Raw genomic sequence first — 13,663 nt, 5'->3', positions numbered from 1 at the left:
CCCTGAGTGATGGAGAATATGAGGAGCCTTCCTAGGTGCGGGCAGTGCCTGGGGAAGAGGGGGCGAATGTTTAAGAGTGATGCTAGGAATCGCCTTTCTCCCTTTTGCAGGGGTCGGGGCTTGACCCGCAGTATTTTTGAATCCCCAGGGCTAATGAGTTGTTTTATATCAGACTTGGAGTCTATTATTAGTCCTAATAAGCACGATCCCACTCGTGGCAGTTGCTAACGATTCTGGGGGCGGATTAACTTTGTGAGTTGCAATGGCAGCAGCGAAGCAGCTCACTGGCTTGAGATCCAAGTCGAGTACCGAACGACCGGATCCCGAGCCGCAGCGTTCGCCCGGGGTGCGGACGAGGGTTTCGCCGGGGCACTCCCAGCATTGTCGCCCCGGCTGGCGACGGCGATCTCGAGCCGCCTTCCTGCCACTCTCTTAACTCCAGAAACGTGATTACATTCGCTTTCAAACGGTGGGAGTGTTTCCGGGGGCAAAACGCCCTTAATTGGGGAGGGGGGGGGTGAGTAAAATCGAGGAGAACTAATTAACTTATTTTATTTTCTGTCCAAAGCGGGACGGAGGGGCTCGTGAACTTCCCCCGCGACGCAAATCAAGCCCCGAGCAGCCTTCCGAGCCAATAGCCTGGCGCTTCCCGAGCTACCGGGATGGCACCACTGCCTCGAACGCGTGTACCTTGGAATCGGAGAGTCCCGCGGCCCTCCTCTCATTGGCAGAGAGGGTGGGACCCGATCCCAAAGACAAAAGATGAATTACAATGGCTAGGAGGGCGTGAAAGTCGACGGGGATCCCCGTCCTTCCAGGTGGACGAGGTGGGAGGGGGGAAGATGGGCAGGAAGCGAGATGTCTAGCCTCCCGGCCCCCCCCACCCCCACCCCCGCAGGTGTTTCGCTAACGAGAGACGGAAGCAAAGAGGTGGGGGGGCAGGCTCGCGCGGCACGGAGGCGCCCCGAGTCCAAGGGGCCGGCGAGTGCGGGCGCCCTCGGGGAGCAGCACCTCGGCGATCGCCCCCGGGGCTGGCAGAGGGCGGGAGGGAGGAGGAGCCGCCGCCGCCGCCGCCTCGGCCGCCCCTGCCGCTGCCGCTGCTGCCCGGGCTGCTGCCGCTGCTGCTGCCGCTGCTGCGGGGGCGGAGGTGGCGGCGGCGGCCGCGGCGCCGCGGCGGCAGGTGGCCCAGCGCGGGGCAGGAGGCGGGGAGGGCGGGGAGCGAGAAGGTGGCGCCTCCGGCGGGGGCCGGTCCCGGGGCCGGGCTCTGCACCAGGTGACCCTGTTCCGGGCTCGGATCCGGCCGGCCCTCGAGGTCCCCTCCCCCGACTCCCCCTGGAGCCGGGCTGCGCGGGGCAGGAGGAGCAGCAGCAGCCGCCGCCGCCGCCGCCGCCCGCCACGGAGCAGGACCGCCCCGGCCCCGGAGCAAGAGCCATGGCCCCCCGGCCCGCGGCGGACAACGGGGAGGAAGAGGAGGAGGAGGAAGAGGAGAGCCCCCGGGGCCGGACGAGCGGGGGCCCCCCGGGCCTGGGCGGCCGCCCCTCCGCGATTCTGCTGCTCTGCTGCCTGGTGAGCTGCCCCGGACCCTGCCCTGCCCTGCCCTGCCCCCCCCTCCCTCCGGACGCCGATCTCCCCCGGGTGTGGTGTGGGCAGCCGGGGACCCGGCGGGCTCCCGGCTCCCGCGGGGGGCAGCCTGGCCAGGGGAGCGGGGACAGAAGCCCTGAGTTTTCTTTCTTTCCTCGCCTGCTGCGCACCAGGTGCTCCTGGCACCGGGAAGGCAGCCCAGGTACCGGAGTGTGCTGGGCTGGACGCGGACTTTGTTTCTTTCTCTCTTCTCCCTCCCTTCCTTCCTGCCGAACTCCCTCACGTCCTCCCGCGGCATGTCTCCCACGCGCCCCTTCCCACCTCCCAGAATGCCCCTTCAGCCACTATTGCGTTTCCCACTCCTCCGGACCGCCCAGTCCGCTCTCGGCTCCCTTAGGCTGCCCTGTCTCCTCCAGCCCGGACCAATAACCCTGGACGCCTTTTCCTCCTCTACCCGACTCCTTTACATTCTGAGCTCACACGCTCCTTCTAGATCCCTTAAGTGTTCTCCCCACACATCCCTCTGTCAACCTGGAATGATCCCCGCTCTTGAACTCCTTCCCACTTTCTCCAAAGTTTCAGATGTCAGCCAGAGGCACGATTCTAGATAGCATATTTAACTGGCTTTTCTTTTCACTCAGTTCTGCCCTTTGCCTTGTAATTGCAATTTGTCTCCATATATTTGCATATGTTTGTTATCTACAATCAGAGTCAATAACCTGGCTTTTAAAGCTATTCATTCATTTTAAATAGGAGTGGGATTCAGATCTCCAAACCCGGATGAGAAAATGATGGCTCAATTCCCATCGTTTTTCCTGAGTTCAATAGGCAGGGATCTGCAGGTTGGCACCCTTTGTGCACAACACACCTTCACCTTTCCGGATCCCTCTCAAACCTGGTGCTGTCTCACCATATATTACTATAAATCATCAAAATGGCAAGTGCTGAATCATGAAACTGATGTAATAGGAAAGTTACAGGACCACTCTATGTCCAGATCTCTTATAATTTGTCAGGTATTGTCATTATCGAGGCAAGGGGGAAGAAATTAATTTCTAGAGTCGTTTAAAGACTGTTTAGAAAGCTTGGAAAGAGTGAGATTTGGTACCCAGAACGAGAAACCTTTCCTTACCTCTATGTGCCTTGCTATCGTGGATGATTCAGACGCAAGATGTTTCCCTTCTGTAAATGAGAAACTACTGTGATATTTTAATTCTACCTTGAAATCTACCTGTTGAGTTTACACTGCTTTTCATCTTACTTTGGAATTACCATGTGCTGTGCTAGAGAAATAGGTACGAATTTTCAGCCTAAGTTGTCATTTTAAATGAAGAAAAAAATTTATTAGTCCAAGAACTGTCATTATTTAATACTTGTGCCACGGGGCTGTATAGCACAGTGTAATTAATAAAACTGTGCTCTAGCAAATGACAGAGTTCTTACCTAAATAAATGGTTCCTTTCATGAGGTACTTGTACATCAAGAGAAATGAAGTAATGGGAGAAGACTAGAAGTAGAGAAGACCCTCTTCCCTCCCACCTCATTCCCAGATTGGAAAGAACAGAAGCCCAGGTTTTTGTAGCTTCTGGTATAGAGGGTAGGTATAAAAAAGGTTTGGAGGCCAAAGGTAATACCTGGAGAAATGGAACTGTTCGGGGAAGAGTATGAAGTTTTCTGTGAGCAAAAGGGAAAAATCAAGAACAAAGCAGGACACAAAAAGAGAAATGATGCTTATGGATAGACTAAAGGCTCTGAGGTGCTGAGAAAGCGCTCCAAAACAGAAAGAGATTCCAGAAAACACTGGAACGTGGAAAATAACTAGAGCATGGATGAAGGGCTTGGCAAAGAGAGAAGGAAGGGAACTTGTTTTTTTTAATAGGAAGAAAGAAATGTCAATGATTCTTGTCCATTTATGTGTCGATCAGATACACCTCTGGATTGCCATCCTATGATGGAATTGAGAACTCCATTTCCTAATGTCATGCAAAGAATTTATCAATAAAGCAGGAGAAAGACGTAAAATCTTTTAAAGATTGAGACGTTGCTTTGAAAGCTAGTTCCTTAGCTAGCTGGGCTTTTGGGAAAAGAGGGGATTTTGTCATAGGTCAAGTTTCCTTGCAGACTGCTTATCATGAGTTTAAAAGTGATATTGAGGCAAAACTGGTGACTTGGGAGGGGGACTTCTGAAGGGGTCTGTAAAGTAATAGAGTATGGGCTAGTCAGTCACCTCTTAAGAGGGTGGGTGCTGTGTGGACAGCCTTGTCCTAAGTGCTGCCGTTGAATATAAAATAACAAAAGGCCCCCGTGTCTGTCCTGGAAGTTTACAAACTGCTTGGGAAAATCTAACATAATGAAATGATCCAAGGACACTGAGAATGGAGATAAAAAGTACATCTCACAAAATGAGTTCATAAACTGATTACAGAGACAACAGGATATAGTGAAAAGAGCACTGACTGGATTTAGAAATGGAGAGAGTTCTACTTCCATTTCTGCCATGATCTTTAACAAATCAATTCTCTTTGCCTTGGTTTCCTCAGTTGTAAAATAAACTTGGTGATGTCTAGGGTACCTCTACTCCTCCATGACTATAAATACTGAGTGGACTTAAGTAATAGAATCATCACCTGGGATCAGAGAAAACATTTTTATTTTTCAAGCAGGATTTGGGAGACACAGAGTTCTTGAATTAGTACAAAATGGAGACCATGATAGCTATTAAAGAATCTCACTTGATTGAAGTTCAGGTACATCTATTTATCCATCCATTCATCCATTCATGCATTCAACAAATTTTTTTGACTTGGGAGATAGAAAAATAAATAAGACTGGACCCTTGGTCTCAAGGAACTTCAAGTCTAGTTGGGGAAAAATAAGGTCTATACACAGAGAAGTCTGCATTAGAATATAAATATTATGTGATAGGAGTGGGAGGGATCAGGGATGGAGATGTGGAGGAAGTGACATTTGAGCTGAGCCTTGAAGGGTAAGTGGGATTTCAGTAGGGGTTCTAGGGATAGGGAATGGTCATTTGAATCAAGTATAGGAGAAGGGTGTGATGGATTCAGGGAGTAACGAGCAATGGGTTGCCTTGAATTTGTAATATGTGACAAAAATGAACTTGAAAAAAAGTTAGCGAGGCAGGTCAGAACCAGACAATGGCAGGTCTTGAGTTTTAGGCTCAAGAGTTGGTCCGTTTCCTAACCTTTTTTGGTAGTCTGGTAAAACCTATGGATCCCTTCTCAGAAAACGGTTTTAAAATCATTGAAGGAAATACCAAATTTGGGGGTTTTGCCATTCAAGTTCAGACCCTCTGAAACCTACCCAAAGACCTCCAAGGGGCCTTTGGACCCCAAATGAAGAACTCCTGATTTATATCCTAGATAAAAGGAATGTTCTATACGTTAGAAATCTTTTCTCTCCATACTTAAAAGCATAGTACTTAAGCTTTCATCAGCTGCTCTGAAGCTTCTCGGGAAGAGATACTGTTACATCTAAAGTAAACTAAAATCAATTAATAGGGAGGGAACCAGTTGTGGAAGCTACAGAGGAGCAACCCTGTGGTAATAAAAGCAAATATCTGAGGAGTCTTTGGAGTTTCCCCTTTTTTCCTCCTATTCCCAAGGGCCTGACAGCATGACTTGCTGAGCTCCCATGTGCTTTTTGAGCACATCTCTGAATGGATCAAGCCAGGTCAAAGGCATTTTTGTGGCGTGCCGGGCCCTGTGCTGAGCTTTGGGGAGACGAAGAAAAGACAAAAACTACAATCAGTGTCGATGGTTTCTTTGGACACCTGTCCAGATTTAAGTTCAGGTGATTGGGTGACTTTTATTTGTTTGATTTTATCCTGCCAGCCCTCTTCTTTATCACCTTCAATTTGTGAGCTGGCTAGATGGTAAGCTGCCTTTAACCACGCGTCCTTCCACATGAGTTTCCGTGGCCAGGGCCCAGAGAAGGATGAGATGTTTTGTTCTATATTAGCTGGACTTCCCAACCATCAGTGTTAGCCCAAGAAGGGAACTGTGACTGTAGCTAGGATACTGCCAAAGCATGAATAATTGTGACGAGGCCCGAACGATAAGTCACAGAAACCGTGCCAAACAATTTTTTAAGAAGAGACAAACCACGGTCACGGCGGCTTTCTGAGAAGCCTGGACCAGTGAGTGTCAGGGAGCAGGGAAGGCTTCTGGGTGGTGACCTCTGCAGAGAGGGGAGGGCGCCATCCCCTGAAGCAGCTACAGTGGTCTTCGCGTGGTCCTTCCAACACACGAACCCTGGTCTTGTCTGATTAAACATTCACCCGTTAAATCTTACTGCTGTCTCCCTTGGCTGGCCTGAGAGTCCACCACGGTACCATCTGTGAGAGATGGCTTTGCTAGAATGCAGCTCTGCCCATTCCCAACAGTGGCCTTGAATGTCTAAAGATTTTTTTTTTTTTTAATTGAAAAATAAGTGTCATGATCACCAGTATCAAAGGCAGCTGTAGAGCTGAAATAATCAGTGTGGATATTTGTACTTGTTAGACAGCAAGAGGACAAAGAAGTAAGAGGGTTTTAATAGAGCAGATGGATGTGGGGGACAGCACATCAGAGCTGTGATGGATGTTGGGGAGTTTTCAGTCAGTGGCAATAGACTGCGTTCTTTTTTTAAAAGATTTTTATCGATATCGTTTGTTTTTTACGCCATCTGTGTTTTGATCCCTTTGTATCCTCCCTCATATCCCTCCCCAGAAAGCCATCCCTTGTTTACAAAAAAAAAAAATAATAATAATGGGAAAAGAAGGAATAAAAGAAAAAATCCAGCAAGACAGATCAATATATTGAAAAAAATCTGACATGTCCAGTATTCACACCAGTATCACCCGACCTCTATAAGGGAGTCGGAGAAGAAATCTCATAGATCTTCTTTGGGACACAGGCTGAATCTAGCTATCATGAATTTATGGATCACTTACTAAGCATCGAGCACAGTGTTGAACAAAGGAAAGAAAAACATAAGCAATTATATGTAATCCCTGGGGACCATGGATCATCGAAGTCCAAAGATAATAATATCTGACTTTTACATAGTATTTTGTTTGCAAAGTACAGTATGATATTATTTGATCCTCACAACAACCCTGTGAATTACTACAAGTCCTATCACTGTTTTACAGATCAGGTAAATTGAGGTTCAGAGAAATTAAATGACTTGCCCTCCAGTACATTAAATATTAAATATCAGAGGCAGGATCCAGCCTTGATATCCCTTGACCTCCAAATCCAGCCATCTTTCCACCATACCAAACGGCTTACAAACAAGTAAACGGCAACAACCAAAAACCCTTTTATTTTTGCTAAAAGTTTCAGCCTCCCCATCATATACCAACAGTTTTGCTGCCTTTCCTTCATATTTATCCTATTCGTGGAATACTTCAGTGGTATTCCCAGAGAACAGCAAGAAGAAGAAAGGGGGAAAAGGAAGCTGGATAATTCCCTAACATATTAACCACCACAGTATAATTTATAAATCACCTTACTGGCCTTTACTCTGTAGAGGGAATTCTTTCTCTGAAGAAGGAATCAAGGGGCTTTTGGGGCCAGGTAGAAATGCTAAAATGCCACAGTTTCCATAGATTTGCTTTCTTCTCTTCTTCACTGACAAAGGACTTAGTGTCATTCTAGTTATAAAAATGATGGTGATGGTGTGGTAGTAGAAGTGGGAAGGAGATGCTAGTGCTGGTAAGGAGCAAGTCCTTCTAGACCAAAATGGAACTGCTGGGGATGGTGGAGTTAGTTGAAACTTCCCAAAAATGGAAGAAATGGTTCTTAAAGAGTTATTCAGTCACCTGCCGCCTGAACTTTGGACCGGAGTGACGGAGGTGAACGGAGAAGTTCAGACCGTAGTGACAGCTACGTGTTCACTTTGTGTTGCAGGGTTTCTTGGGATATGGCCAGACTGTGTGGCTGCTTCCACGTAAGCTACAGTCCTCATGCAGCAATTCTCAAAGTTTTTGATCTCAGAACTCCTTTCTGATGAGTGCTCCTGAGAATTGCTGAGGACATGAGGACACCAAAAAGCTTTTGTTTATGTGGGTTATATCTATTGATATTTAGCATTAGAAATTAAAGCATGTAGTTTAAAATATTTATTTTTGTTGTGGTAAGTCATTTCAACCTAATTTGACCTAATTTGGGGTTTTCTTGACAAAGATAATAGAGCAGTTTGCCGTTTCCTTCTCCAGTTTGTTTTACAGATGAGGAAACTGAGGCAAATGGGGTTAAGTGACTTGCCCAGAGTCGCATCATTAATAAGTATCTGAAGACAGATTTAAATCCACAAAGCTGAGTTTTCCCAACTTTAGGCCTGGCACTCTACCCACTTTTGCTGTGCCACCTAGCTGCCTCTAAATAGAATTCATTTTTTAAAATGATAAATTCATTACAAATGAACATAAATAACATTTTTATGCAAAATAACCTTATTTTCCAAAACAAAACAAAAATAGTAAGAAGAATGGTGTTGCTTTACACATTTTTGTAAATCTTTTTTAAGTCTGGCTTGATAGAAAACAGTTGGATTCTCATCTCTGCTTCTGCATTAAATCTCTTGGAATATGTTGTTTTGATTGAGGTACGTGAAGAAAATCTGGTCACGCATATATGTAGTTGGGCTATTACAGTTTATTAATAGGCAGTTAATTCCTTGGGATTATTGTGAAAATGGTTTTGACCTTGCAGACCCCATAAATGTGTCTTGGGGATTTTCAGAGATCCTCAGACCACCCTTTGAGAAACACTAGTCTAATAGATTTTGGGGGTTTAAGCACTAGCACAAATGATCAATTCTGTTCTAAAAGTATCATTCTTTAATATGTAGTTATGTTTCTGGAAGGAAACATGGTGTTTAATAAATGCTTATTGAATAGAATGAATTCTCTGACATCAGACAGCTTGTTATCCATGGGTAGCTTATTCACAACCAATCTTGCCTCCTGACAGCATCAGCTACTTTACTTGATGTTGTATTCTGTGGATAAAAACAGGATTTTTCTTTCTCTCTAGTCCTGCAAACACTGTCGAGGGAGGGCTTTTAAGCCAAAACTCTTCCCTCCATGACTTGGAGAAAGCTTGAATAAGCAAACGAGTAGAACAGTTCAGCCTGATTTTAATCTAAGTCTTTAAACTGAGTACACTGGACACTTAAGACTTTCAGGATACGGTTTCATTGTTGAGTTTGAATTTTATTTGCACTTCAGACATTCTGTGTAAATATAATAACATGCTTAGAAAGAAAAAAATGAATGAATTTTGGATTATCCACATGTCTCCCCACCTCCTGCCATTGTCATCTGGTGGGTGTTTATATGTTTATAGTAAACATCAAAAATGTTTTTCCATGATCTTCTCAATATCAGTAACAGCCTTGGTATCAAGGGATGATTGTTTGAGGAGAGTTTCTTCTCATTGATTTTTTTTTTAAAGCATATAGAACTCAGTCATCCCAAAGGAAGAACTAGACACTATTGACTAATCCTTTTCCCATCAAGAAGAAACATAAATCCTTCAGACTCTTGACTTCTATGTTGAATCTTACTCAGAAAAACAGTACATTTATGCCTCCCCAGCCTGGGTTATCTGTCATGGAAGCATGTGTACAATTGATTTTTTTTAAGTCTATAAAATAATCAGGATTGCTGAATGCATTCCCCTCTCATGAAAAAACAAACTTCATTTTAAAATCGAATTTAGTATTTCATAGATGAAGTGCCATCGAACTAACTTTTATAGACACAGATATAATGGTTGATGTCTTCAGAGCGCTTTCATGTTCTTTGTTCTTTAAACTCAAAAAGCAAAGAGACAACATAGGACTCTTGGGTATAATTTGTAGGATTTAAGAAAGGCCCATCTGCCCAAAATTATCTTTCTCCTGAACTGTCATTCTACTTTTAAGTAAAAGCTTTTTTAAAATGAAATTTAAAAATATTTTAATTTTTTCCAATTATATGTAATAATTTTAACATTTTTTTTTGAGTTCCAAATTCTCTTCCTTTCACTCTTATCTTTTTCCTCCTTGAGAAGGCAAGCAATTTGATATAGGTTATACATGTGCAGATATTTAAAACAATTTCACATTGTAAAGAAAACACAGACAAAAGAAACAACCAAGAAAATAAGGTTGTTTTTTTTTTTTTTTTAAGTCTGCTTTGACCTACAATCAGACTCCATCAGTTCTTTCTCTGGAGGTGGGTAGCATTTTTTAACGTAAGTTCTAAAAACTTGTCTTGGTTCATCATGTTACTGAGAATAGTTAAGTCCTTCACAGCTGATGATCATATAATTTGCTGTTACTATATACAGTATTCTCTTGGTTCTGCTCGCTTCACTTTGTATCAGTTCATATAAATCTTCACAAGTTTTCCTGCAACCACTCTGCTTGTCATTTCTCATGGCACAGTAGTATTCCATCACAATTATATGCTACAACTTATTCAGTCATTCCCTAATTGATGAGCATCTCCTCGATTTCCAATTCTTTGTTAACATGAAAAGAGCTGCTAGGAATTTTCTTGTATAAATAATCCTTTTCCCTCCCCTTTTTTAAATTTCTTTGAGATACAGACCTAATATTGGTGTTTTGGGGTCAAAGGATATTCCCAGTTTTATCACCCTTTGGGCATAGTTCCTCTCCAGAATGGATGGATCAGTTCACAACTCCATCAATAATGCATTTGTATCCCAATTTTTCCAGTCGTTTTCCTTTTCTGTCATGTTAGCTATTCTGATGGTGGTGAAATGGTTAGGTTAAAAACCTGTCTCCAGAAAGTTTGTGGAAATGGGTCCATGTTACTAGGAAACTATAGCATGGCAACCTCAGATCGCTATCAACAACAGCATAAAATAATTATTCAGGGCAACCTGAGGAGATGTGACACAGAATTGATTTTTGTTTGTCGTGGGGAGGTGGGATAGAGAATGAGAATTGAAGAAAAGTGGGAAAGTTCCAGAGCAAAAAGCAATGGCAGAAGAAGGGTGAGGAGCCCTGCATAGTCAGAGAAACTATGAGAAGACTTGCTCCCTGGGAGGAAGGAAAAGAACAAAGGTTAAGTGGAAAGTGTTTAAACCAAGTTTCTTTTACTTTCCAACCCTCACCATCAAAGTCTTAATGTTGGAGGATAAGAAACACAGGTACACTAATATATAGTGAATTGGTCCAAACATTCTGGAAAAGAGTTTGGATTGATGCTATTTTTAGAAGTACCTAAAATGTCTGTACCCTTTGACTTAAAGATCCCACATATATGCTTATGCCCAAAGACATCAAAGACAGAAAGCTAGAGTCCATCTACTCCCCCAGATTTCTAGTAGTACTTTTCTGTGATAGCAAAGAACTAGAAATAAAAGTAAGAGAAACTCATTGATTGATTGGGGAATGGCTTATGTAATATACATGACAGTGTTCTAAAAAATGAAGAATATGAAGAATACAGGCTTAGGAACTGATAGAAGAAATAAGCAGAACAGGAAAACAATATTTACAATGAACAAAGCAGTATAATTGGAAAGAATAAATTAAAAAAACCTAATGTAATTATCATAATCAGACTTTTACCAAAGGATGAGTTGAGAAAATATACCCCCCTATTCTTTTCAGAAATATGGGGAAATATTGCACATAGTATCAGAGAGGTGATATAGACCCATATGGAAAGGAGAGAAGAACTGAGTGGGGAATAATACATGGTGGGTCAGTTCTTGCTGGCTTGTTTTTTTTTCTCTTTTTATTCTTTCTTAAAAATTTTTTTTTCTCTTTAAAACTTTTTTATTTTTTTGCTGAGGCAATTGAGGTTAAGTGACTTGCCTAGGATCACACAGCTAGGAAATAGTTAAGTGTCTTAGACCAGATTTGAAGTTAGATCCTCCTGATTTCAGAGCTAGTGCTCTTTCTCCTGCACTACCTAGCTGCCTCAAGTTTTTTTTATTTTTTTAAAATTTATTTATTATTTTATTTTTCCCCAATGACGTGCAAAAAACAAAATTTAACATTCATTTTAAAAACTTTGAGTTCCAAATTCTCTTCCCCCCTCCTTCCCATCCTCCCTCATTGAGGAGGCAAGCAATCTTAAATTTATCTTTTAAAAATTTAGTGCCTTGTACCAACTAGGCACTCAATAAATGGCTGTTCAATTGAATTGAAATGAATTAAAAAATAAGGACGCTGGATTGAACTGAAGCAGTGGGCAGGAGATGAAAGGTGAAGGAACAAGCCAGTGATCGGAAAGTTATTGGTACGCCATTTGTTGCTTAGGATCCGGTAGCAGCGATGTGTGATGTGCCTTTGCCGGAGCCAGCATGAAATATTAAGGACCTATATTTAACCAGAAAAATTAATTGTTTTTCTTTTATGTTAAAACAATCTGGCATGTGAACAAGTCCAGGAAGTTTAAATACAACGTTTACCCTGAAACTCCATTCTTCAGTTAATTGATTCTTTTTTTTTTTTTTTTTTTTGCCTAACAGGAAATGTTTAATAGCCTCCCATAACATATGCCAGGAAACCAGCTTAGCATAATCAATATTTAGAGTGTGATGTGTCACTGATAGGTGCTGGTTATGTACATCCTGCAGGCAATGGCTATTAGCGCGTCGGTCCTGTTCCAACCCACAGTGTCCCTGGTTTCCACGCTCCATATGTTCTAAAAGACAGGAAGGAGATCCAGCCCACTCTCTGGACAAGCTCTGCTCTGTCTCTTCAAGGCTGATCGGGCCTTTGCTCTACCCACTGAACTAGAAAGCCTCGCTGGTCTCTGAGCCTCGGCCTGTGCGCTACTTCCTGCCCATTCTCTCGGTAATCTCCTTAGCATAATCCATTAACCCACTGTTTCATAACTGCCAATCTGCTGAAAAATTATAGACAGAAAATGTGGACTGACCTGTAAAACCTTTACTCCCCAAAGGCTTTATTTCTTAAAAGCTATCCATTGAAAACAGTGACCCCCTACTTCTCGCAATCAGCCACCAACTCCGCTTCCTTTCTTGTTTTGGAAAATACTGCCTCGAATGGAACTGTTCTGTTCCCTGTAACTCCATTGCACTTTTTATACAGATGCTTCTGCACAGAATAGGAGGGAGATGGGGACATCCTCTTTGAGTATGTTTCTCGTAACCTAGGATTTCCCAGGCTCTGAGCTCACATAGACAAAGTCCAGATCAGTGATTGACCCAGTGGGATAATTTTTCCTTTGGGCCGATTATATCCTGACTCAGTTTGACTCTGGGAAATTTCCAAATATGTTCGTGTCTAGAGTTCTACAGATGTGTATAATGCACTCTCTGTTTGCCATCCGAACATAGGAAAGTTACATATCCCCTTTCCTCACCCCCCCAGAACAAACAAAAGAAGCCCCCAAAACAGAAAACAGAGAACACGTAAAGCTCTCATAGTCTTTCCTTGCAGAAGGACTTGAACTTGAAGCTTCTGGTGGGGTGACATCCCAACATCTTAGCTCTCCCCCAGCTCGCTTTCTGAAATGAATAGTTTCTCCTGTGGTTTGCACTTCCCCCTAGAGGGTGAGCCTATTTTGGGGCTGCTATGTAGGGACCCCCACTTCCTATAAGACTGCATGATTTGAATAAGTTCCTGCAACAGGAAGGCATACTCTGCTCTTTCCCCCCTTCCTTCATCATGCTTTAAAGTCTTCTTGTTGCTTCGTTAGCTGCAAAGCTTCGTGGGTAATTCTTTTTTTTCTCGGGGAAGGCACTGCCTGCCCGGTGAGTTATAACTTTAACGGCCACAGTATCCTGATCGTGCAAAGGTAGCATAATCACTTGTCTCTTAAATAGGGACTAGGATGAACAGCGTAACGAGGGTTTAACTGTCTCTTATATTGCTCAGGAACTTTCACACCTGGGCTTCTTTGCATGACAACCTCCAGAGCTGGTATGTCGTGTAGTGAATCAAAATCCCATCTATTCTTCAAAGGAGATTGTGGCCCAAAAACAGGAATCAAAATCCCATCTATTCTTCAAAGGAGATTGTGGCTCAGAAACAGGAATCAAAATCCCATCTACTCTTCAAAGGAGACTGTGGCCCAGAAACA

At 43.4% G+C, this 13,663-nt stretch overlaps 1 protein-coding gene across 1 annotated transcript in view; it reads left to right on the top strand.

Moving 5' to 3' along the window:
• The first annotated feature begins 1,219 nt into the window (after window positions 1-1,219).
• The window catches only part of SEL1L3 (SEL1L family member 3), a 110,919-nt gene continuing 98,475 nt past the window's right edge, over window positions 1,220-13,663 (top strand). The window contains exon 1 of the mRNA XM_051967383.1: window positions 1,220-1,566. Within this exon, the coding sequence (XP_051823343.1) occupies window positions 1,432-1,566 (135 nt within the window). The 5' untranslated portion in view covers window positions 1,220-1,431. The remainder of the gene's footprint in view (window positions 1,567-13,663) is intronic.

Source organism: Antechinus flavipes, chromosome 6 (genome assembly GCF_016432865.1).
Source record: "Antechinus flavipes isolate AdamAnt ecotype Samford, QLD, Australia chromosome 6, AdamAnt_v2, whole genome shotgun sequence".
NCBI lineage: Eukaryota > Metazoa > Chordata > Mammalia > Dasyuromorphia > Dasyuridae > Antechinus > Antechinus flavipes.
The sequence above is the reverse complement of the archived record's forward strand: the minus strand, read 5'-3'. Positions and strand labels throughout refer to the sequence as shown.